A 26314-nucleotide genomic window follows, 5' to 3' on the forward strand; every position below is an offset into this window, starting at 1 on the left:
TTGACACTGACCTCTCTCATAAAACAGTGCAGAGGTAAGTGGCTGACCCAGGATTGTTGGGCAGTTCTGCTCCATGAACTTGCCCAGAGGTCCAGGTTCCTTCCAACTCACTGCTCCTGCTATTGTGTTATCCTCATCTGCCCCATGACCACATTCCAGCCTGCAGGAAGGAGGAAAGAGAGAGCAAGGATGATCTGTATTCATTTATAGGATGTACTGCTCACAGCCTGTTAATCAGATCTTACTTACCTGGCCATAGCCAGTATAAGAAGCCTGCGAAAGTAGTTTCTAACCACATGGCCTTATGCTCTGATGAAATGCAAATGGGGCTTCCTATTAGTAAAGGGAAGAAGGGGATAGTTCGGTGGTATTCTGGAGCTGGCTCACAGAGGCTCATGAGAGCCAGCTGCATGTAATTTTCCCCCAATTCCGTATTCATTGACATGATTTGAAACCGCCTTAGTGGGAGTACTGACACCACAGAAACTGGCAAACACTACAAATCTGTATACCCCCCCACCCTGCCATCCCAATCTGCCAGGAGAGCCCGTTATTAAACATTTGCCAGCACTGGGAGTAATGGATACTGGGAGGCAATCAGCAGACTCTGCCACAGTCGGGTCACGGTTTCTTGGTGTCTCTGCTGCCTTTTCCTCTCACTCCTCAGCAACTTCCTCACCTTCAGCTCTATAAGAAGTCCTCCTTGCTTCAAATTCATGAGGGCAGCTCACATGTTCTTGCCCCTTCCTCACTCTAGATTGCCTGCCCTGGGGCCAGGTGCCCACTCTTGGGTTACTCAGCTGTGCCCAGGGGTAGAAGAGCTGGATGGGAATCAGGCACAGAGCTGCCTTCAGAGGCACCGGAGGCAGACACCGCGTGCAGCTGAGTGAAAGCCTTTCCCCACCCCTACCACTGAGTTTAGCCTGTAGGAGGCTCCCCTTATGCCGTTTTTCTAATATTCCTTTTTTAAAAAATATTCTTATTGGGGTAAAATACACATAACATAAAATGTATCATCTTAACCATTTTTAAGTGTACCGTGCAATGGCATTAATGGCATTAAGTGTACCGTGCAATGGCATTAATGGCATTCCTAATGCTGTGCCACCATCACCACCATCCATGTCTACATCTCTGATACTCCTTCTGTACCTCTTATGATGAGATGACCCAGTTTGGTGAAAGATACACTTACTGGGGGACCAGAGGTCCCTGGCTGAGGCTGTGCCCTGTATGACAAGGGCATCATTTTGTGCGCTAGACATCAGTGGTTTACGGGAGACCCAAGGTTCACACCTAAGGACCTAGGAAATGTGGCTGGATGAACAAGGGCAAGACAATCCAGGAGAAAAGAAAGAACATAGGCTTCAGAGTCTGACAGAACCCAGAACCCAGCCCTGTCCCTTCTCAGCTGAGTGACCTTGACCTGACGCCAAGTTCACCTAATGCCACATTCTTCATTCACACTGTGCCTTCTGTGCCCGAACAGTTCCCTCTTTTGGTTAATGCCTGAAATCCTTCAGAGGCCTCCCAGCTAAAAGTGGGTCTCTGCGTGATTCTCCCCCACAGCACCCTAATCTTTCTTTTTACAGCACTAGTCAGGCTTTTATTATATGCTTATCCACTTCCCTCCTAATTTTTCATCTGTCTCTGCACTAACCTGGACACTCCATGTTAGTTTTGTTCAGCACTGTATCTTCAGCACTGAGCCCAGGCCTGGCATAAAGCTACCATTCAATAAACATGTGTTCAATGAATGGATAAATGAGTAAAAGAATGAGTTACATTAGTTAACGTCTCTAAACTTCACTATGAACAAGGAGGGTATTTAGAATATCTAACGAGTAAGGTGGGGGGCAGGAACATATAAGAAAGCATGCCAAACAACAAAGTCCTACTGTATAGCACAGGGAACTATATTCAGTATCCTGTGATAAACCATAATGGAAAAGAATATGAAAAAGAATATATATATATATATAACTGAATCACTTTGCTGTATGGAAGAAATTAACACAACATTGTAAATCAACTATACTTCAATAAAATAAAATTTTAAAAAATAAAATAAAAATACAGATATATTTTGAAACAGGAAAAAAAAAGAAAGCATGCCAAGTGTTCAAGCCAAAGTTCTAGAGCAGTGAGTATGTCAGAGGTCCCTGTTGTGTCAGGTATTAACCTTTCAGTTGCTGGATGGTGCAGACGTCTGGGGGGTCCAAGGGGAGAAAGTGGGGTGATGGGAAGCTGGAGGGGCACTTAGACGACTTGGAGCAGCAATCGATAAAAACATTTCACTAAATTAGCAAGCATTTGAGGCTGCACTGGTACAAACCAGCTAAATGTTACCCCTGTCTGTGAAATGGAAGAACTGCTACCCAGCTGATCAAAGGGGTGCCGGGAGAGGTAACATCCATTAGCTCTGTGACATGCTAGGAGAGGCAGGCCTGAGGCAAAGAGAACACCAGAAGCTTAGGAAACACTAGGACGGAAACGGCTGCCTTCACCTTCCTGCTCCCCACCCCAACCTCCAGCCCCAAGAGACAGACAAATCCTAATAACCAATGCCAAGTGTTGGGGGGAATCCAGCTCCATTTGCAAATGGTGCCAATGTCTGAGGAATAGCAAATATGAAAGAACAGAACAGGACTAGGTGGCAGGAGAGACTGTGGCTCTCCAGGAGTTTCCTCCTTAACTAAGGAAAGTTTGAAATCAGGTCTCTCCGTGAAAGGCCTGGCCAGGCCCCCACTAGTGTTCTGGACCCTAGGCCCTTTCCTCCTCTCTGTGCTTCTAAAGTTCTCTGACCCAAAAGCTCATTCAAAGTAGAGGCAGAGGCTCCAGAGCTGAGCTAGGAGGTCTTGGTCTCATCCAGGCCAGGACCCTTGAACTTGCTTCTCTCTTTTGAGCAGCCCTTGGGAAACGGACTTCTTGAGCATGGGAGACCAGCTGCTGGGGATAGAGCCTGCCTTCCAGGTGAAAACAAGAGATGCCCTACATCTGACCTCAACATAAAGAGGAATTTTCAGGATAGAGGTTGTGTTGCAGAATCCAAAGCTGGGGACTGCGGTAGGGATGCAATCAGGAACTTCAGCGCCCTAAGAAATCCAAGCACTGGCTTTGCTTTTCTTTCCAACGGCAGACTGACTGCCCCTTTTTCCTGGTATGCATGGTGAAAAATGCCCACCGCCAACAGCTCCTTCGTTTACAACACCTTCATTCATGAGAGCAGCCAGCTTCAGGCAAGGCAGCACGGCTTCGGTGCCATTCCAGGGTTCTGGAGATGGGATGTGATTGGCTCAGTTTGGGTCAGGTGCCTGCCCTGACCAATCATTGGTGGCTTGGGTGAGGGGCGGAATCACAGGTATGTTTGGCTGTTCTCCCCGCCCTGTGGACACAGAAGGGGCGGGGCCATTGCTAGAACGGGGATACTGGGCAGAGAGTAGACAGAAGGTACCCTCTACATATGATTTATCCAATGTCACTTAGCTAGAAAACGGCACACTGGGTTCAAAGACTCCTGTGTTCCTTCCATTCTGCTCCATTTTAGGGTTATGAAATGAAGGTCATTGTGCCCCAGGGTGGGGGGACACCAGAGGTGAAGCCCAGAGCCTCAGACTCCAATAAGGGTTCAGAGAGCTGAAGTCAGTGAGTAGAACAGTGCTTCCCAATCCTGGATTCCCTTCTAGACTATAAACTAGGGAGGATTGTGTGTGTCTAGCATGAGTCCTGGCAGGTAGGAGTCCTTGGTAATTATTTACGGAAAGAAGGAAGGAAGGAAGGAAGGGAGGGAGGAAGGGACTGTGCTTCTAAATCACTTCTAGAGCTTGGTGCAAAGAAAGATAACAATCATAAGTAATATGTATTGATCACTTAGTATTCTAAGATTTGCTTGTATTAAATCATTAATCTTCACATCCAATCAAGTAGCTGAATATTATTATTCTCTTTTATTCTACTCCCTTTTATAGGTAAGATACTGAAGCTCAGAAAGGTGAAGACGTTCACCCATGTTCACTGGGTTAGTGGCAGAACCATTGCAAATCTAAGCAGGCAGGCTCCAGAGCCTCCGCGCTCAACCACAGCACCACACAGCCTCTCAAGGTGTCAGCAGCCCACCCAGACTTAGAGAATCAGAATCTCTGGGGGGTGGGACCTGGGGATCTGTATTTGAACAGGTTTTACAGCTGATTCTGATGCACAGCCAGAATTAGACCTAAAACTGTAAATCTAAAAATTAGCAGTAAGCCTGGGGCCATGTGACTGAAACAAATAAGGCTGCCGCCAGGCATTTAAAGTTTATCTGATCATATGGGCATGAGGCTTGCCAAATAATGTTGACTGATAGTATCCCCTTTGTGAGGAGGGAACCCAAACCCAGATCAATTACAAAGAACCCTCCAGGGACCTGAGAGCAGAAGGCCAGCTCAGGGGACCTGCCTATGAGTCATTTTCCAGAGGGGGTCCAGCCACAGGCCACCATCCTCGGGAGAGCTGGGATTGACTGTGTACCTGCCTAGTTCCTGGACTTTGATCTCCCATCTGACCTCCTTCTCACCCCTGCTCTGATCTGACAACTCCTGCTGGGTTGACCCCGTCTCTGACCCTAGCCTGCCCCAGTTTTCAGCCTCACTGCTCCAGGCTGCGAGCTCACATGACGACAGCTCGAGGCAGGACAGTATTCATATCAGCCATCAATAATGGGAGCAAGCTACCATCTCTTCTAATAATGTAGTGACAAATGGAATATTCATGTCAAAAGTACTGTGACTTTCAGGGTGGAATTCAGGTATCTCAAACCAAATCTGCAACTGTCACTGAGCATGAGATGTAGAAAAAATAAGAAATAAACAGCCCTTGCTACTAACTGGCACAATGTTTTTTCATTCATTAAACAAATGGTTATTGAAAGCCGATTCCATGATGGTTTCTGTGTTAACACTGGGGGCAAAAAGGTTGAGCAAGACATTGTGTCTGCCCACAGGGAGTTCCCTTATGCTCAGTTCTGCTGTGGGATTCAGAGAAGATGGTGCTTCCAAGATTAGCCAATGAACTGGGCTGAAGAAAAGAAAGGCTGCAGGATTGCAGTTCAGAGAGGGGATGGTTCTAGATTTTGTCTAAGGTTCCAAAATACCTCAAATACTGGACCAGCTTATGGAAGCTTGGAAGAGCTGGTAGTGAGCCTCGGAACACAGACACCTTTTTAAAACCTAGGGTCTTTGTAGGTATAATCAAGTTAAGGTGAGGTCATACTGGATTAGAGTGGCCCCTACTCGGAAAGGATTAGTGTCCTTATAAGAAGAGGGAAATTTGGACACAGACACACGGGGAGAATGCCATCTGATGACAGAGGCAGAGACTGGAGTGATGCACTCCCAAGCCAAGGATTGCTGGCAACCGCCAGAAGCTAGGAGAGAGGCACTGAGTAGATTTTCCCTCTGAGCCCACAGGAAGGAACACATCCTGCTGACACCTCAGTTTTAGACTTCTGGCTTCCTGAATTGTGAGAGTAAATTTGTGTTGTTTTAAGCCACCTGGTTTGTGATGTTTTGTTACAGCAGCCCTTGGAAACTAATATGGCCATTATTTGGAAATCATCCCACAGATGGATGTTAACAGAGCCCTAAAAGGCACCAGTGGCCCTGACATCTCTCCAAATGTTCACTAAAGATGAGTCATCATTTTGTCTCTTGTGGATCTCTGAAAAAAAAAAAAAAACAGCATCAGCCTGACTCCCCCATGAGGGAAGGAAGAAGGCCTTCCACACGATTATTTAGCAGGAAGAGGATGCTAGGGTGTGGGGAGGAGGGTTGACAGCTGCTTTTCTTCCCCACTGGGGACAGCCCAAGAAAAAAGGGGGCTTTCATCACTATAAGAGGATGTCAAGTCATTTACTTTCACTCATTCAGTAAACACACGTGGAGCACTTACTGTGCTGGGCACTGCTGGGCACCAGTGGAGAGTATGTGTGTATGGATGGGGGAGGAACGCTAAAGAAATAGAACACTCATTCCCTGAGTTCTCTGAGCCAAGCTGGAGTGGGAGACCTGGGGCATAGTGGGTAATTAGCATGGACTTGGGAATCAGACGGTCCAGGCTTGAATCCTGGTTCCACCACTGACTTCCATTGTGATCTTGGACAAGCTACTTAATCCCTCTGGGTCTTCATTTTACTGTATTAAGTTAGATGATGTATATATAGCACAAGGCCAGAGTAAGTGCTCAATACATATTAGTTCTTTTCATTGTTGGAGAGTAAAGATGTTCACCAGAAATAGCTCAGTAAAAGAGTAAAGTGCTTATGATCAAGCAGGACCTCTGTCCAGTTCAGACCCATATCACCTCTTACCAGATACTATCTGATTGAATGCTCAGAACAACTCCAGGAGGAAGTTAGTCTCGTTTTACAAATAATGTAACTCTGGTTTGGGAATGTAAAATAACTTGGCAAAGTTCACAGAACAGGGAATGTGGCAGAATCCACATTCAAACTAGAGGTCCCAAGCACTTATTCTTCCTATTGCAAATCAGAGGGGGTAAGGGGCAGCATATAGTTGGGAGAGGACCCAAAGCACTTCACTTAAGGCTATGGTTGCCTCTATAGAAAGTATATTGTTTATATTGGGCTTATATGTTTATTTTGTTTAATTAGCAAATATATCTCTAGGGCTTCCTATTGGGTGTTCTAAGCACCTTATGTTAGTAGCTCATTTATCTTCACAAGAGCCTATAAGGGGGGCACTGTATTATTCCCATTTTACAGATGTGGAAATTGAGACACAGTGAGGTTAGGCAAGTTTCCCAAGGTCACACAGATAGAGAATAGTGGAAGCAGTGTTCACACTTGCTTCTTCGGCTCCAGAGACAATGCTTTTAACCACTGTCTACACTGCCCTTTCAGGGTGGTGGTAGAATGGCTGTTGAAGTGTGTGGATGGGAGAAATGGGAGAGGATTAACACCCGCCCCCACATGCCACCCTTTGGTGCTATTGCTGCAATAAGCCCTGAGTAATTTGACAATATAAGGTGAATGGCAGGATGGTGCTGTTTAGCCCTGGGATTCTCTGAGTCAACAGCTTCTCATCTCTGGCCCACTTCCTGAAAACTCTTTGCGTCTCAGCTTTGGAAACCCTTTGAGCACAAAGAGCTCATTTCCTGTGGCCAGGAAGGACGGGACGAGTTCCTGATGACACTCATCTCCTTCATTAAGGCGCTCATAAAAGTGTTTCAAGAAGCCTGACTTATGGCTCCGCTGTTTGTCAAGATCCCCTTCTGCAAGGAGCCACTCCGGTAATTTGGTGCTAGGAGATGTGCAGGAGAAACCAGCTCCTTTGAGTCAAGGAATTATTTATGATCCTAAGAAGAGAGGATGTCATTTGGAGAGATAACAAGCCTTCACCAGCACAACAGGCTGTTTAATATGCCACAAGGGATGAGAGACAGCTCCAGAATTCCAAAGCCAGCTAGGAAACCTTGAGAAATTCTGTACATGGGTTGTCTGTTCCTATGAAAGCTCCTGTGTCAATAACAGCTAACAATTATGGAGGTTTTACCTCTGAGCCAGGGCTTGTGCTAAGTAATTTTTACATACTAATCCATTTAATTCTCACACCATTCGTATCCTATTTTACAAATGAGGACATTGAGTCACAGAGACGTAACCTGCCCAAGTTCACACAGTTAGTGAGTAACCAAGTCAGGTTTTTAACCTATTTAGGTCTGCCTCCAAGTTTGGGCTCTTGAACACCCAACAACACAACTTAGAAGGAAATTGGGTTTTAAGTCAGCCCAGTAAGGTGAAATGTACATATATGCAAAAATTACATTTGTTAATCCCTTAAAATGCCTATAAAGTTTAGTATATTTGGTTTGAGGCATTATTATTTTGTCCAATAATTAGAGAACCACTGAGCTAAACTAAAGGAAGGAGCAGAAGGAAAGTCTAAATGCAGATGCCTCTGCTTTTAAACAATTCAGTCTTAGGCGAACTATCAAATCCCTAGGGGTAAAATGAAGAGCTGAGAATTATAGTGTCCTTAACCCACTTGCGGGGGTGACTCTATTTTCTTTTAATATTTAGCCTCTGTGACCCTAACACATATCACCTGTCATGTGATATTTTGCAGGATTAAGAGAGAACATGGTCACATCTTAAGAGGAGAGGAGAGAAAGTTCTGTTAGAGAAGGGGTTCTAAAGTCCAAGTCTAAATTAAATGAACCTGGTACAATGAGACTCGACGAGACTAGCTTTGGAGCCAGATAAACCTGGATTTGAACCCTCATCTTCTACTTCTTAGCTGTGTAGACTTGGGCAATTTGCTTAACTTCCCAAAGCCTCAGTTTCTCAATGTGTAAAATGGTCATAGCAATACCATCATGTTGAGAAGATTGAATTTAAACGTTTATAAAGTAGCAAGCTTGAGTGTAAATCATAGTAATTAAGCACTAGTTCTTAATAGCTGTTTGACCAAAGACAGGTCACCATCACCTCTCTGGGCCTCATTTCTCCTTATCTGCTATTTAGCCGTAATTGTTCTGCCTACTAACCTCAAAGGTCATTGTAAGGAAACACTAAAACACTGTACAAAGTTTCTATAAGGATGTTCTCAGCTACTTGGTACACCTGGAATTGTGAGGAGGTGCTGGGAGACCCCTGGTGGAGAAAATAACTCAGGAGAGTCCGGGGGCCTGAAGTCAGAAATGGGCTCAGATCTCCAGTGTGGCTGTGTGACTTTGGGTGAGTGACCTACCGTCCCTGAGCCTCCTCTTTCCCTTCTATCAAGTGGGGTTAATAGTACCGACATCACAGGGTTATCCCGAGAATCATATTCTGCAGAAAAGTGTTAGGCACGTGGTAAATGCACGATAAATGTCTGCTGAATCTGAATCCTTCTGAGATGAGCCAAATTCAGCCCCTCTCCTTCCGCGGGGTGGGAAACGTGCGGATGCCTCCACAAGGAGCTCAGGTAGGGGAGATGCTCTGTGCCTCCCCACTCCCCCCGCCCTCCCAGCCGTTGCCGTGGCCACCGGTTCAGGCCCGGAGCAGCACCTGGGCGTGTTCAGCCCAATCCCCGCCTTTCCAGAGTGACCATTGGCTGGAGACGCCACGTGATGCACGCTGGTATGCTAATATATGGTAATCGCCCCCACGCCCCTCCTTCCCGGGCCTTGGCCGAGTAGCCAGCAGGGTGCGCGGCGCCGAGCCGAGGGGGCGGGCTGAGGGGCGGCCCCCGGGAGAGAGCGGCCAGGTGGAGGAGGAGCGCGAACGCGACCGCAGGTAACGGGCGGGCGCGTGCGCGCTGGGGCCGGCTCGCGGCGGACTGGCAGCGCGCGGGGCACTTGGGCCGCCGCTCTGCCGGCTTAACCCTTTGGGCACCCAGCTGTCACGGCCGGGCCGGGCCGCGCGGGGCGGGGCATTGCCGTGGGCACCGGCCGGCAGGCGGCGGCGGCCCGACCCGGGATCCGCGGTGGAGGCCGAGCAGCCCAGACCGGCGGATCGACCGGCCGCAGCGCGCCCGGGGGCCGGGACGCAGCCGCGGCTAGGGCTGCGGGGCAGCTCCGAGGCCAGGGCTTGCGGGAGGCTGCGGGGTAGCTGCTGAAGTACCGGCACTCGCGCTGTTTCTCGGGTCGCCGAGCCCCTCCCGCGCAGAGGCCCGAGCCTCAGCAGCCCGTGGCCTTGCGCGGCCTGCGTCTCCTCCGCGCATCCCGCAGAGTGCGAGGAGACCCAGGGGTCGGGCCTGACCTCGGCGCCCCCTCCCCAGCTGCGACCTGACAGCCCAGTCGCCGGCACTTTTGACCCGGAGTCAAGCTGGGGCCCCGGTGGGACGAAGGCAAGAGTGGTGCTTGGGGGCCACCAGCCAAGGGACCTGGGGATTGTCGGTGCAGGGAGGAGCGGACAATCCCCTAAAGGAAAGGCAGGCCCCAAGATTTGCCAGGTTTCTGAAGGAGGGATGCCCAAGAAAGGCACTGGCCCCTTGTTTTCTGTGCTGGGTGATGACCTGACACTCATGGGAAAAGGTCACTGCTGGACACCTGGATCGGGTCTGTCATGTCCAGAGGAAGCGGCTGTTTTGCGTGAGTTTCTAACAAATTTTTTATAAGGCCAGGATTAAATTCATCTTTCTCCCTCATCCTCCTCCGAGGTCTGCTACAGAAGTGTGTTCTTTTAATTACCCACCCCCCTCACCACCAATTCACTAAGATTGGTGGCAGCTTTAGGCTTACAGTGTAATTTAGCTTTCACTACAATAGAAATGGTAGGATGGGCCATGTACCACTAATATTAAGCTTGCCCTGGGAGCTTCTCGGAAGTGTGTGTGTGGGGGGGGGAATGTTTCTATCACCAGTGCAGATGAAAAACTGGCTAATGTGCCAGTGATATCAGTAGAATTTCCTTTATGAGTCTAAAGTCCTTTCTTCTAAATCAAGGAAGAATGTGGTTACACATGCAAAGTACCAGGAACCAATTTGATTTTTGCAAGTGAAGTGCAAATTTCACTTTCATGTTGCTCTTGATGTCTTTTATCACACAACAACAAACTCTTGCTGTTTGCCAGGCACTCTGCAATGTCTTGGGGATGCAAAGATGAATAAGATAATTAGTCCTTGTCCTCAAAGAAGTAGTGGGAGAGACAGAAATAAAATTGCCAGTAAAAGTGATAACAGCATAATAGATGTGTACATAAAGAAGCACAGAGGAAAGAACAATTAGCTGTCTGAGAGGATCCAGGAAGGCTTTCCAGAGAAGAGTTTGCCTTGCAGAGAATATTGGGAAGAACAGGAAGGGCAGCCAAAGCAGAGGAAACTGTGAATACAGACAGTTAAGGAGCATGGTATCTCTAGGCAATGGCTTTATAGTGCAGCCATGGCCTTTTTCCTTTCTCGATAAAGTAACCTAGACTTTCTAATTCCCACCACATTTTCCAGTGAAAATGCGGCTGTAGCTCCAAGGTAGAGGGGTGGAAAACTGGGCATAGGTGTGGCGCTAGAGGCATCATCCCAGGAGGGCAAGTCTGAACCATACAATAAGGGAGCAATATGGGTCATACCCAGGGAAGCCGTGCTGAATGTCAAATCTGTGAGGTCCAGTTTGTGAGACCTTGGGAAATGAGTAATGAGATCAGAAGCTGGAAGGATCTGGATTGTGGTATGGGTCAGGACAAGCAGTTTGGGACTGAGACCATGAATCATGCAGAGATGATAGAACTTGCTGTTAGTGGTGCCAGCCCTGGAGGACGGGCTTGGATCTGACAGCTTAAAGCAACTGCAGAAAAGGACAGCACCATCTCTTCAATAGAATATTTCCAGTACTTCCTTCTTTCTGTTCTCTTTCCCTCCTTACTATTACCGTCTTTTGATCCAGTTTCCACTCATGATTCACTTTTACTAGGCTTCTTTTACTGAGGTCTTAGCTACCAGAGCAAAGAAAATCCTGTTCTGCTGCCTTAGCCTCCACTTCTAGAACTATAAATAGTCCATTTTACCTCATAAGCCATCAATTTAGCCAGCCTATTTTTACTTCCTGACCATTTGGAAACAGAGCAAGGATGGGCCCAGAGGTGGTAAAGTAGACCTCGTCCCCAAAACTCACCTAATGTTTGATTCAGATAACAGCCTTTTAGCTTTGCTTAAACCAAAATTTATTTTTAGAATGGATCATGGTGAATTTTTGGCAAATACCCCATCTTGAACTCAAGCCTCATAAAGAACGTGACACTGGGGGGATATGCCTAACGTGCTCTGCTGAGATTGACAATTCCGTAAGTGCTGGAGAATCACGGGTGCTATTTAAGCAGTCTTCTCAACCGGCATGTTTACTGAGCACCTGCTTGTGTGTAAATACTGTGCTGTATTTGTGCTTTGGAAGAGACAGGAAAATGAGAGAGGTAGTGTAGTCCGGGGATTATTCTTAGCTAAACAAGGATTCAGATCCCAGTTCTATCAGTTACTTGCTGTGTGACTTGGGCATGTTATTTGACTTTGTTTCTTCATCGGTAATAATGCCACCTACTTCACATACTTGTGAGGATTCAACGTAAAGCAGTTCTTCCGTAAATTTTCAAAGTGCTAAACGTATGATATTATAGGAGTTGAAAAAAGAGAAAGATCATTGTGGACTATGATCAAGGAAGGCTTTTTTCAGAGACATGGTGGATTTTGTTACATAGAGAAGGAAAGTGGGAGGGATTTCTAGATGGGAAAAAAAAATGTTCATCAAACACAGGACCGGAATATGGAAGAAAGTTTTCAGGGGTCAGTTGATAAAACTGACAAGATCAGAAGGTTTAACTAAAGAAGTTGTAAGATTGGAAGGGTTGGTTGAAGCCAGATTTTAACAGGCATCAAATGCTGAACTAAGGAGTTAGGACTTTATCCCGTATGATGGAAAGTCTGAAGATGTTTGGTTAGGGAAGTGTGCGCTTATAAAAGTAGTATTTTATGAAGATTCTCAACAACAATGTGGAGAATAAACTTTAGTAGGGATAGAAAGAGAACTGTACAACCAATTAGCAGGTTATTTGAATAGTTTAGATATGAGGGGATAAGCGGTTGAATTCGGGTGATGGCAGTGAAAATAGAAAGAGATAGGTTCAATGAGTATTACAAAGGAAACATGAACAGGACTCTGACTGATAGATATGGAGGACAAGAAATAAGGAAGAATCAAATATAGCCTTGAACATATGTGACAAGATCAACAGAAATAGGACAGACAGAAAGAAAAACCAGTTCGGGAGAGAAGAGGAAAAGCCAAGTGCTAGATCTCTTGAGGTGATACTGGAATTTATAAGTGGATGGAGCCCCAAAATATTTCGAACTGGTGGGGGGGCCTAGTGTTCAAAAGAGAGAAGTCAGGGAGTCTTATAAGTAGGTGATAATTGAAGCCATGAGATTAGCTTAGTTTCCACTTAGTTGTTAGTGGTATAACAGCATAGAAATAGAGGTGTAGAGGACCAAGGCTGGAAAGTGGAGATTGTCCATATGCAGGGAGGTAGGAAGTAGAAATGGGGTCAGTATGGTGAAAAATAAGGAATATCAGAGAAGCAGAAGAACCATCTAATTTATTCACCCAACGAATGCATTCTCTTCACGACCATTTATTTATGTACCTGATAGATGCAAGGCCTATTAGACATGCTCTTAGCCATGAGGGTATGGTATCGCAGAAGTGAAGCGAAGAGAGGGTTTCAAGCTGGAGGGATTGGTCAGCAGTATGAAATGTTACAGAAAAAAGTGGGAAATGTCCATTATATTTAGTAAACAGGGATCATTGGTGACTTTTTGAAAATAATAGCTTCAATTCCGTGGGGGATGGCCATAGGGATATTAAATGCCAGATTAAAGAGGATGGGGGCATGAGATGTGGGTAAGAAATGGAGACAGCATGTAGATCACCCTTTGTATGTTTGGCAGTAAAAGGAAAAGAGAGAAATAAGGAAGAGGTTAGAGAAGGCGGAACAGTCAAGCAAAAGATTTGCTGTTCCCTATCTGCTTCATTAATTTAGTTGCCCTAAAATATCATTCTCATTCTTTCATATCCTTGATAACAGTTCAGCAATTCATTCCTTAAACTTACTGCTTTGAGATTTACCCGCACATTTCATTTAACAATAATAAGATAGCTACCATTTATGGAGTGCTTACTGTGTGTTAAGCACTTTGTATACATTCTATTCATTATCCCATTTAATCCTCACAGTACTGGATTACAGCCATACAACCTCTTGGAAGCATGGAGAGGCTAAATAAACTGCCTATGATTGCATAATTTTTTTTTTAATTCAATTTCAATTTTTTTTTTTTTTTTTTTTTTTGGCTGTATTAGGTCTTCGTTTCTGTGCGAGGGCTTTCTCTAGTTGCGGCAAGCGGGGGCCACTCTTCATCGCGGTGCGCGGGCCTCTCACCATCGCGGCCTCTCTTGTTGCGGAGCACAGGCTCCAGACGCGCAGGCTCAGTAGTTGTGGCTCACGGGCCTAGTTGCTCCGCGGCATGTGGGATCTTCCCAGACCAGGGCTCGAACCCGTGTCCCCTGCATTAGCAGGCAGATTCTCAACCACTGCGCCACCAGGGAAGCCCCATAATTTTTTTAATAAATTTATTTTTTTTATTTATTTATTTTTGGCTGCATTGGGTCTTCATTGCTGTGCACGGGCTTTCTCTAGTTGCAGCGAGTGGGGACTACTCTTCGTTGTGGTGTGCGGGCTTCCCATTGCGGTGGCTTCTCTTGTTGCGGAGCACAGGCTCTAGGCACGCGGTCTTCAGTAGTTGTGGCTCGTGGGCTCTAGAGCGCAGGCTCAGTAGTTGTGGCACATGGGCTTAGTTGCTCCGCGTCATGTGGGATCTTCCCAGACTAGGGATCAAACCTGTGTCCCCTGCATTGACAGGCAGATTCTTAACCAGTGCACCACCAGGGAAGTCCCTGCTCACATAATTAATGAGGGGCAAAGATGGAATTTGGACCCAGCTCTGACTCTCAAGCTCTATGAAAGGACCATACTATACTGTCCCTGAAGACAGGGCCAACTTCATGGGTATGTGACCTGTGTAGTCTCCCAGGGCCCTGCATTTATAAGGGCTCCACACTCAGTTTAATGCTGTGTTGTTGCTGTCTTGAAATTCTTAATAATTTTTTAACAAGGGGACCTGCTGTTTCATTTTGCACTGGGCCCCACAAATTATGGAACCAGTTCTACCCGAAGGTACCAATATTCCCTCCTAAAGCTGGGAAAACATTTTGTGCTGTATAATTCCTTTTGGTTGCATAGCCTAAAGTCCTTGCTGTGTCATAGCACATGATCACATTTTCCTGTCTTCTCATTTTGGACTCCTGGTATAAAGGGCAAAAGGGGGATATTTGGAATTTCAAGTATAGAGCCAGTATGAAAAGAATAGAGAATAAAGAGGCAAGGCATTATTTACCCAGAACGGCTTCTGGAAACTCACCCATCATATGATAGAGTTACTGTCCTGATTGTGTTGTTACTCCCAATTTAAATAAGAAATGGTTAATTTCTATTTCTTGTGTAGTCAGATGTTCCCAATTGGTAGGAAGCTAAGAAGACCATTTCTCAACCTACTGAAACAGAAATTGGGGTTGAACAGGTATAATACAAATTGCCCTGATCTGATGCCTTTTTAGCCAGACTGGTGCCCATACCAGGGGCTGTCCAGCAGGTTTGAACCATGTGGCCCTGTTCACCACATTTGTCTTGAATGTTCATGTCCCACTCTTCCCTTTTTTGCCCATTCTATTCCTTCATCTACCTGTATGGATCATGAAAACAAGAAGCACTTAATTCTCGATATTGTCTCTCACTTTTGCTTTATAATCACTACTTGGAACTGACAACAAACTAAGTTTTTCTGGTTTTCATGGTTATTGCTCTCTCAAAAATAGCATTTACTCATCCCCAGGCTCCTCCCACTCCGGGTCTCTCTGAGTAATCATTTGACCAGGTGCTGACCAAGTCCTGACACCGCTTGATACTAGCTGACCACATGACCAAGTCCTAACACCAGCCAACCTAGATTCCTTTGCAAAGGTTATCAGGCAAGACTGAGTTTGTGTTGCCATCACCAACGTCATTCCCATCCCAGAATAAGAGTGCTTACTCTCACTTTCTGCCCCCATCATGGATCAGGTGAGCCTAAGAATACGTGAGATTAAAAATATGAAGAGATTTAGAGTATGCCCTCTGGTGTACATCATGAAAGCGTCTAAACAACCAAGTGTTCTCCGTGGTCTTCTATTTGTGCTGCTGGCAGAGCCTCCATAAGGCACTGTAGTAGTTATTGCTATGGAACAAATTATCAAATTTATCAGCTTAAAACAACAAACCTCTGTGTCTTTGAAGATTCAAGTATTACGGGGCTTCCCTGGTGGCGCAGTGGTTGAGAGTCCGCCTGTCAATGCAGGGGACACGGGTTTGACCTCTGGTCTGGGAAGATCCCACATGCCGCGGAGCAACTAAGCCCGTGCGCCACAACTACTGAGCCTGTGCTCCAGAGCCTGTGAGCCACAACTACTGAGCCCACGTGCCACAACTACTGAAGCCCGGTGCCTAGAGCCCGTGCTCTGCAACAAGAGAAGCCACCGCGATGAGAAGCCCGTGCACCGCAACAAAGACCCAACGCAGCCAAAAATAAAATAAAATAAAAAGATAAATAGATTAAAAAAGAAAAGATTCAAGTGGTACATCTCAGAAGCATTTCAAACTCACTTTTAATGAATTAGTATCCTTCCTTTCTGATCTTCCGCTACGCTTTAACATCTCATTATAACACTTACCACATTGTTGTAATTGCTAAGGACTCTGTCTTTTCCTATCCATAACTTCAATTCCTAAAACCGTTCCTTGAACATAGTAGATACTCAATAAATGGTTGTTGAATATACTTAAGAATGGCTTGTACCTTTATATACTTTTTACTCTATTCTTTAGAAAATATACATATACTGTGAAGTAACTGGCTTTGTGCCCTACGATAAATACACCCTTCATCTCCCTATCTAGAAGCTCATGTATCATGGTTGTTGAAGGTGTAAAGAAAACATCGTAGAAGTCAAAGACTTCTTGACTTGCCAGCTTACCTTCTCCAAGGAGGACTTCTTGAGCTTGTTTCTGTCTGTAAGTCCCTGCTCCATCCATACTCTGAAACCAATTCTGACCCTTCTAGGAAATTATATAATGAGCCCCTAGCCCAAAGATACTTGATTCAATAACAAAGCCAACATTGGTTCACTAGCTAAATATCTTTATGTAAGCAGGATCTGGGTCTGACTTATCCACTGCTATATTCCCAGCACCAAGCACTGTTAGATGCTTAATAAATACTTGGCAAATGAATTAATGACACTCCATTCTCGATATTCATATCCCATTCCTTTACCCAGGTCCTGAGCTCTGATCACCCAGAATCTTAGGCCTGAGTTCATCATTTCACAGGGCCCAGACTTTCTTTGTTGGTCCTTGACTCATCTCTTCCTGCACCTTATCACAGCTGATCTTGCTTAACTCAGAACTAAGTAAGGTACCTCTTCCTCTCTTGATCTTCCTAACTAATAATATTGGCCAGATGCCCTTTAGGAGAATCTTCTTTTCCTTACCTATAGCCAGAAATATCCAGCATACATATTTGATGTGTTTTAAAATTTTTGAACTGAAGAGAATTACATTCAGTTTTGGCCAAAAGCCAAGTTCCAAGATTTTGTAAGTCTGTTCAACTGATTAACTTGTAAGCTTCAGCAATTCAATGCAAATTAGTTTTTATACCAACCGGCGAATCAAGGGAGGGGAGGGAATTAAGTGAGTGTGTAAATATGGTTACCAGGGCAACTTTTCCTGACAGAAGAGGGAACCTCACAGGAATTTGTACAGGCCCAAGAAACCAATGTAACCTGACCTTTCTGTGTTCTCACTCTGATGGGGGAAGAGAAGGACATAGAAACCATGGGTACAGATAAAGGTGGCTTTAGGCTTTTCTAGAGACTTGAGGGGTTAAGTTCTCCCTCTTGAAGCAGGACTGAATATTTTCTCTAGGGGAAAGATGACTATTATAAGGCACCCGTTCCTTCTGAGGAAACATCTGGAAATGCGGAGCTTCTCTGAAGCTGTCTGTGCAATAGTTTTCATTCGTTCAACAAATATTTATCCAGCAGGGAATATGCTTATAAGAGATGGAGAACAATATGAAGATATTGTACTGCACCTAGTGGATGTTCCTTGAATTTTGTCTAAATTAATTTTTTGAGTGGAGGGTGATATGGACTTAAATATTCAATGCTTTTTGAAAGAATAAAATTCTGTAGAAAAAGCATAAACACAATTGTATCTTCTGCCGCATCTCTATTCCCAGATGATCGCTCCTGAGAAACACCTAACTCATTGATCCATAAAGCCACACCCCAAGGTGGATGTCATCTAGTGACAGTGTCCTCTAAATTGTAGGTGTCGTACAGTGAAGGACAGATCCATCTCCACAAATCCATCTCCTTGATGGCCCAGATCATGATTTTAGCTAAAAATGGTGGGTGGTTTAGGGTCTATTCTTGGCTGTAAAATGCACTTGGATTGAAATGTGCAACACTGTCCCATACCCGAGGCCTACTGTTCAGTGTCTCCTTTTATACTTGAATATACTGGAGTTTTGTACTGTACACGGTGCCTTTCACTGGGCTGCAGAGAAGCAGTAGAGGGTCATGGTTAACAGCACAGACAGGAGAGCCCGCCCTGCCTTTACCCCTCATTAGCTGTGATCTTCACAGCCCTCTTCAAGTCTGCACCCTCTTTGTGCTCCATCTTCTTGTGTGTATGGAGATAATAATAGTACCTGCCTGGAAGGGTTGTAGAATTAAACAGGTTAATACGTGTGAGGTGCATAGTAAGTACCTTTTACTATTTCCTGTGACCTCCTGGATATAGGGTCGATTGCATTTCAAGCAGGAGACTGTTGAGATATAGAGAGGTGTGATAACTTCCCTAAAGTTGTACACTAAGTTTGGGCTCAGATTATTTTCATCCTTAATTTAGCACTGAAAATTCCCATTCTACTTAGTAAGAGACAGAGAAAATGAGAATTAGAGTATGAGAGAGGAACTTGGCTTTTGGAGCATTTTGAAATAGGGGTTACTTCGCAGAAGATGGTGACACTAAAGTGTATGAAGACGCAATTGCTTTCTCAAAGGCACAATGAGTGTGAGAAATGGTTGGGAATAATATAAGATAGGGAATATCTTACTGGGTCAGGCCTGTAGTATATCCAGCCTCAAAATCTGTCTCTGATCATGGTAACAAGGGACAATTAGAAGGGAGTATTGTAGCTGCCATCAAGACAAAAGCTTCTAATTATAGGGATGGACCTGCCCATCCCTAAGTGTCTTTTAGTATCCTGCCATGTCTTGTTCACCCAAGTATTTAAGCTTTATTTCTACTTTCGGTCTTTAAAATCTGTTCATTTTTTCCACACACACTTTTAAAGCTTCTGTACCCACATACTAATAGCTAGGGATGTGAAGAAGACTCGAACCCAATCCTGGCAGCCCAGAAGTTTATGAAGGAAGACAGACATGGAAATATCGATTCTGGTATTGTACTTAGTGCCATTATAGAAGTATAAACAAGGTGTTTTGAAAGCTTAGAGGGGGGATCACTTAGCTCTGCTTAGAAGTGTCACCTTCTGGAGAAAGATACATTCGAGATGAGGAGTCCCTCAGGCAGGCAGAGCACCTCAGAGAGGAGGGGCAGCATGTGCAAAGGTGGGGCGTGTGTGTGAGAGCATAGTACACATGGGGGATTCCAGTAACCCCACATGACGGGAGCATGACGTATGACTCGGGCAGGGGCAGAAACAGGCTGAAAAGTAGGTCAGCGTCAAACACAGAAGGCTGGTTTCCAGGCTAAGGAATTTGGACTTCATGTCAGAGGCCATGGGGAGCTGTTGAAGCATTTCAGGAGAAACGTGATCAGATTCTTTTCAGAGGCTCACATCCCCAGTGTGGAGGCTGGTTTGGACAGGAGTGAGACAGGAGACAGAACCCTGGGATGAGAAGGGAACCTCTAGCTCAGCTTCTCCTCTACTGCCAGTATTTTTACTATTGCATATGTACATTTACATTTGTTCCTTCAACCCAGATTTATTGATGACATGCAGGGTACTGGGCTAACTGCTAGGGGTGTAAGATCAACAACCATCCGTATCTTGGAATTGCTTGCAGTGTTTTCTTTGTCCTGAACCAAAGCTTTTTTGAGTTTTGAGCTTTCCTGGTCTATCTTCTACTTCATCTCAGTCCCAGTGCTGGTGTCTGGGGTGTAAAAAGGAGTTGGTGTGTGTTTATCTTGTCTGTACTCTTCATCATTTACTGTCCCCATCATACCTCCTTCCTCTCAATCCTCTCATCTCTCCAGAGCGCAAAATTCCAATCATTGAATGAATTCCTGTAGAAAATGAATCTATTACATACCTTTTTTAGACTTCGCTATTTAAATTCTTAACTTTCTCTTGTTTCCCCCAAACCTCAAGTGCTGTATGTTAGCACTCTTGGTCACACATTAAACTCTTTGGGCCCTACTTCCTGTCCTTTACTGGCTTATAAAATCCTTACTTTCTTCATTCTTCTTTTCTTGTTTCCTCAAAGATGTACATACCAGAATTGCAGATTGCATTATTGACTTTGCTTTTTCTTTGTGGTGTTAGGGCCTTTCACCCATGAGATCACCGTCCCTAAAGGGAAAACTCCTCTACCCCTGAAAATTAATAAATTGAAGATGAGACGATATTTCTATTTGTAATAGAATAGAAGATAGAGTTTTATGAGAAATAGTAGTATTTATTACATAATAATAAATTACGATTATAATTTACTGAGTACTTATTACATATGCTAATTTCCATGCTAGGACATTATGTGAGTTCTTTTTTTTTTTTTTTTTTTTTTTTATATTTTCTTAACCATATTTGCTTATTTATTTATTTATTTTTATTTTATGGCTGTGTTGGGTCTTCGTTTCTGTGCGAGGGCTTTCTCTAGTTGCGGCAAGCGGGGGCCACTCTTCATCGCGGTGCGCGGGCCTCTCACCATCGCGGCCTCTCTTGTTGCAGAGCACAGGCTCCAGACGCGCAGGCTCAGTAGTTGTGGCTCACGGGCCTAGTTGCTCCGCGGCATGTGGGATCTTCCCAGACCAGGGCTCGAACCCGTGTCCCCTGCATTAGCAGGCGGATTCTCAACCACTGCGCCACCAGGGAAGCCCCCGTGAGTTCTTATTTAATCCTCACAGCAACTGTAGGAGGCAGGTCTTATTACTCCCACTTTACAGGTGAAGAAACTGGCTCCAAGGGGTGAAATGATTCGTCCACCGTCATATCACTAATACAGAATAGAGGCAGGTCTCGAACTCAGGCCTGTCTGATTCCAGAAGCGAAGTTCTTCACTACTGTGTAGTGTAAGGTAAACGTGCAGGGTCTGAGAGGGGGTACCCACGGTCATTAAGAGTGAGCCAATTATTTTCAACCTTCCTTTAGTCATAACTATCATCATCAAATCTAGTTTCTCCCAATTTTCTTGATTTTTAATAGTCATTTTAATAAGCTATTTTATTTGGATCACAAAACAGCACAATAAGTTTCTAGTAACATCCCCTCTCCCCCCCCCCGCAAAAAGTCTGTAATGTTTATCATAATTTTAAAGGTTTGAGTTTGCATGTTATGTTATAGAGGTGTTATAGTTCACTGTGGATGCTATGCTGACAGTTTTGGGACCTACCTCCAGGTGGATAGATTGTGCCTTAGAATATAGTTGCATATCCTAACAGGTTTGTTGTAGAGAAAACTAAATGTCCTTTCTAAAAATTTTTTTTTTAATTTTTATTGTAGTATAGTTGATTAACAATGTTGTTAAAAATGTTGTATTTCCACACAAGATCCATCTACCCCTGGTGATGAGTGTAGCAGGCTGAATGATGGCTACCCAAAGATAATTAGGTCCTAATCCCTGGAACCTATAAACAATACTTGTAAGGAAAAAGGGTCTTTGCAAGTGTGATTAAGTTAATGATCTTGACATGGACGGATTATTCTGGATATCTGAATGGTCCCTAAATGCAATCACACATGTCCTTATAAGAGAGAAGCAGAGGGAGAGTTGACACACACAGGAGATAACATAACCACAGAAGCAGAGATTAGAGGGATGCGACCACAAGCAAAGGAAAGCTGGCAGCCACTAGAAAGTGGAAGCGTCCAGGAATGGATTCTCCCTGAGAATTTCCAGTGGTGTGGCCTTGCCAACCCCTTGATTTTATCCCAGTAAAACTGATATTGAACTTATGGCTTCCAGGACTATGAGACAATAAATTTCTGTTGTTTTAAGCCACAGAGTGGTAATTTGTTATGCCAGCCACAGGGAATTAATATGAGGGGAATAGTTACCTCTTGTACTGCTTAGTTCATTTTGAGGGCAAATATCATGACTTAATAAAGGTGACAACCAACTAATATAACGTGTATGATAATAATAATTTCAGCAAACACTTGTGTAGTGCTTACTATGTGTGAGGCACTATTATAAGCATTTGAAATATATTTACTCATTCAGTCTTCATAACAACCACATGAGGGGGTTTCTATCATTATCTCCATTTATAAATGGGAGCTTTGCAGCACAGAAAAGTTAGGTAACTTGACCAAAGTTATATAACTAGTAAGCAGTGGGTCTAGGACCTGAACCCAGGCAGTCTAGCTCCAAAAGTCCACTTTGCACTTGGGAGGCATTCAACAAAGGACACTGGGACAATGTCTAAAGCCTTTTCAAGCCCCTGGCCACTTCCTCTCCATGTTTTCTGCTGTGTTCACTGCATTTGTCTTCCTCCATGTGTTGTCCTTTATCTTTAATATCTTTTCTTTTTTAAAAAAGAAAAGATATTAAAGATATCTTTATATCTCTGTGGTTTTGGTATTAGAGTACTTCTGGTCTCATAAAAGAGTAGGTAAGAGTTTCCTTTTTCTATTTTCTGGAAGAGTTTATATAGAATTAGTATTATTTATTTCTTGAATCTCTAGTAGAATTCACCAATAAAACCATCTGGGCCTGGAGTTTGCTTTGTTGAAAGGTTTTAAACCAAGGATTCAGGCTCTTTGCTAAATAAAGGGCTGTTTAGGTTATCTATTTTTTCTTGAATGAGCTCTAATAGCTTGTGTCTTTCAAGTTATTTGTCCATTTCCCCTAAGTTGTTTACTTTATTGTCACAAAGTTGTTCATAATATTACCTTATTATCCTTTTAATGTCTGCAGAATCTCTTTCATTCCTATTATTGATAATGTGCCTTCTCTCTTCTATTTTTCTCATCAGTCTGACTAGAGGTTTATCCATTTTATTGATCTTTTCAAAGAACAAGCTTTTCATTTTGTTGATTTTTTCTCTATAGTTTTTCTGCTTTCTATTTCATTGATTTCCACTCTAGTTAAGGTAGAAGCTGAAATTAATAATTTGAGATCCTTCTTCTTTTCTGATATAGATATTTAATGCTCTAAAATTTCCTCCAAGTAATGCTTCAGCTATATCCTATAAATTTTGATATGAAATGTTTTTCATTTCATTTGGTTCAAAATATTTTCTAATTTCCCTTGTGATTTCTTCTTTGACCCATGGATTACTTTGAAATGTGTTGTTTTGTTTCCAAATAATAAGATTTTCTCAATAGCTTTCCATTATTGATTTCAAGTATAATTCTGTTATGCTCAGACAATATACTTTGTGTGATTTTGATTCTTTGAGATTTACTGAGACTTATTTTATTGTCCAGAATGTGTATTCTGTTGTCATTGGGTGGAGTGTTCTATCTATCTAAATTAAGCTAGTAGTGTTGTTCAAGACTTCTATACCTTTATTAATTTTTCTGACTACTTGTTTTACCAAGTACTAGGACAGGAGAATTGAAATTTCTAAAACTGTAAATTTTTCTTTTTAGTTCTATCAGTTTTAGCATTATGTGTTTGGAAATTCTGACACTGAGTGTATACACATTTAGGATCGTAGGTCCTCTTGATGAAATCACTTTAAAATAATCTTTTTCCCTGGTAATATTCTTTGTTCTGAAGTCTGCATTGCCCAATATTGATTTGGTCACTGCAGCTTTCCTATGGTTTTTGTTTACATGATATATCTTTTCCATCCTTTTACTTTTAACCTATATATATGTGTGTGTGTGTGTGTGTGTGTGTGTGTGTGTAAATATATATATAAGTATATATATATATATCTTTTTTTTTTAATTAGGGTATAGTTGTTTTACAATGTTGTGTTAGTTTCTACTGTACAGTGAAGTGGAATTCCCTGTGTTATACAGCAGATTCTCATTAGTTATCTATTTCATACATATTAGTTAGTGTATGTATGTCAATCCTAATCTCCTAATTCATCCAACCCCCTCCTTTCCCCCCTTGGTGTCCATACATTTGTTCTCTACGTCTGTGTCTCTATTTCTGCCTTGCAAACGGGTTCATCTGTACCATTTTTCTAGATTCCACATTTATGCGTTAATATACGATATTTGTTTTTCTCTTTCTGACTTACTTCACTCTGTATGACAGTCTCTAGGTCCATCCACGTCGCTACAAATGGCCCAATTTCGTTCCTTTTTATGGCTGAGTAATATTCTGTTGTATATATATATGTACCACAGCTTCTTTATCCATTCGTCTGTCGAATGGCCATCATCAAAAAATCTACAAACAATAAATGCTGGAGAGGGTGTGGAGGAAAGAGAACCCTCTTGCACTGTTGGTGGGAATGTAAATTGATACAGCCACTATGGAGAACAGTATAGAGGTTCCTTAAAAAACTAAAAATAGAATTACCATATGACCCAGCAATCCCACTACTGGGCATATACCCAGAGAAAACCATAACTCAAAAAGACACATGCACCCCAGTGTTCATTGCAGCACTATTTACAATAACCAGGTCATGGAAGCAACCTATATCTCTTTATTTTTAAAGTGGGTTTCCTTTAGAAAGCATTTAGTTGAGTCTTCCTTTCTAATCCAGTATGAAAATTTCTGCCTTTTAATTGGGATGTTTAAACAATTTACATTTATTATAATTATTGATATGTTTGGGTTTAAATTGACCATCTTGCTGTTTGTTTTCTATTTATTTCATCTGTTCTTTGTTCCTTTTTTCTGTTTTTTGCCCAAGTTTGGATTATTCACATTTCTTATTTATGACTTCATTGTATCTTTATGATTGGTTTATTGCCTATGTCTTTGTTTTATCTTTTTTTAGTAGTTGCTCTCATGTTTATGATATACATCTTTAACTGATCCTTGTTTATCCTCAAATAATATTATATCACTTTATGTATAGGGTAGAACTTTAAAATTATATACTTCCATTTCTCTCCTCCTGTCATTTGCACTATTATCATATATTTTATTTAATATGTTATTTTTGTGTTAAATAATCAGTTAACTTTTCAAAATAAGAAAACATGACTTTTGTATTTATCCACTTATTTATTGTTTGGACACCCTTTTTTTTTCCTTTGTGTTTCCATCTTTTATCAATTTCCTTTAGCCTAAAGAACTTCTTTTAATATATTTGGTAGTGCAGGTATGCCAGAATTAATTCTTTCAGTGTTTTTCTGTTTTAAAAGTTCTATTTTACCTTCATTTTGAGAGAGATTTTTGCTGAGTAAAGAATTCTCAGTTGACGGGTTTTTTACCTCTAGGGCTTTAAAGATGTCTATTCATTGCCCACTGGCTTGAATACTTTATGATAAGAAATATGCTGTAATTCTTATCTTTGGTCCTCTGTAATGTGTCTTTTTTCTCTGGCTGCTTTTATGATTTTCTTTTTATCATTTCGGCAATTTGATTATGATGTTCCTTGGAATTGTTTTCTTCATATTTATTCTGCTTGGACTTGAGCTCCTTGGATCTGTGGGTTTATAATTTTCATCAAATTTGGAAAAATTGTAGCCATTATTTCTTCAAAATATTTTCTGTCCCCTTCCTCCCCAGATTTTTTTCTGTCCCCTTCCTCCCCTTCCTTCCTCTTTTCCTTCAAAAACTCCAAATTCATGAATGTTATATTGCTTGATATTGTCCCACAGACCACTGATGCTTTGTTCATTTTTATTCTGTCTAATGTCTGTGCTTCATTTTGGATAGTTTCTAATATGGTGTCTTTAAGTTTACTGATCTTTTCTTCTGAAGTTCCTATTCTATTGTTAATCTAATTCAGTGTATTTGTAATTTCAGGTGTTATAGTTTAGTCTCGAGATGTTTCAGTTTTTTTACATTTCCTTTCTCTTGTCCTCGTTTGTTTTCCTCTACTTTGTGTGGAACATATTTATTAAAGGTGTTTTAATATCCCTGTCTGCTAGTTCTTCCATCCTTGTCATTTCTGGGTATGTTTTTACTTATATTGTTTTCTCCTGGTTAATGAGTTTCTTTTCCTGCCTGGTAATTTTTTATTGGATACTGGACATTGTTAATTTTATATTCTTGGTTGCTATATTTTGCTTTGGAACGTAGTTAAGTTACTTGGAATCAGCTGGATCCTTTCAGGGATTGCTTTTAAGCTTTGTTATGGTGGGTCCAAAGCAGTCTTTATTCTAGGACTAATATAGCTCCCACTGCTATGACAATACCCTTCTGAAGATTCTATCTAATTCCTTAAATATTACAAGGTCTTTCTACTCTGACTGATGTGAACACAAACTATTTCTAGCCCTGTGTGAACTCTGGGAATTGTTCTCCTAACTCCTTTATAGTAGTGTTGAGTAGTTTCCTCTCATATGTGTGCAAATCTGTACTTGG

The 26314-nt window shown here is 42.8% G+C and overlaps 2 protein-coding genes across 2 annotated transcripts in view; one reads left to right on the plus strand and one right to left on the minus strand.

The window, feature by feature from the left end:
• Nucleotides 1-18296, minus strand: part of LOC133087222 (toll-like receptor 12) — a 53787-nt gene extending 35491 nt beyond the window's left edge. Inside the window, 2 exon segments of the mRNA XM_061184027.1 lie at nt 9165-9863; nt 18238-18296. Coding sequence (XP_061040010.1) covers nt 9165-9863; nt 18238-18296 — 758 coding nt within the window.
• Nucleotides 9252-26314, plus strand: part of PHC2 (polyhomeotic homolog 2) — a 101606-nt gene continuing 84543 nt past the window's right edge. The window contains exon 1 of the mRNA XM_061184521.1: nt 9252-9274. The gene's annotated coding sequence lies outside the window, so the exon portion shown is untranslated. The remainder of the gene's footprint in view (nt 9275-26314) is intronic.

This window comes from Eubalaena glacialis, chromosome 3, assembly GCF_028564815.1.
Source record: "Eubalaena glacialis isolate mEubGla1 chromosome 3, mEubGla1.1.hap2.+ XY, whole genome shotgun sequence".
NCBI lineage: Eukaryota > Metazoa > Chordata > Mammalia > Artiodactyla > Balaenidae > Eubalaena > Eubalaena glacialis.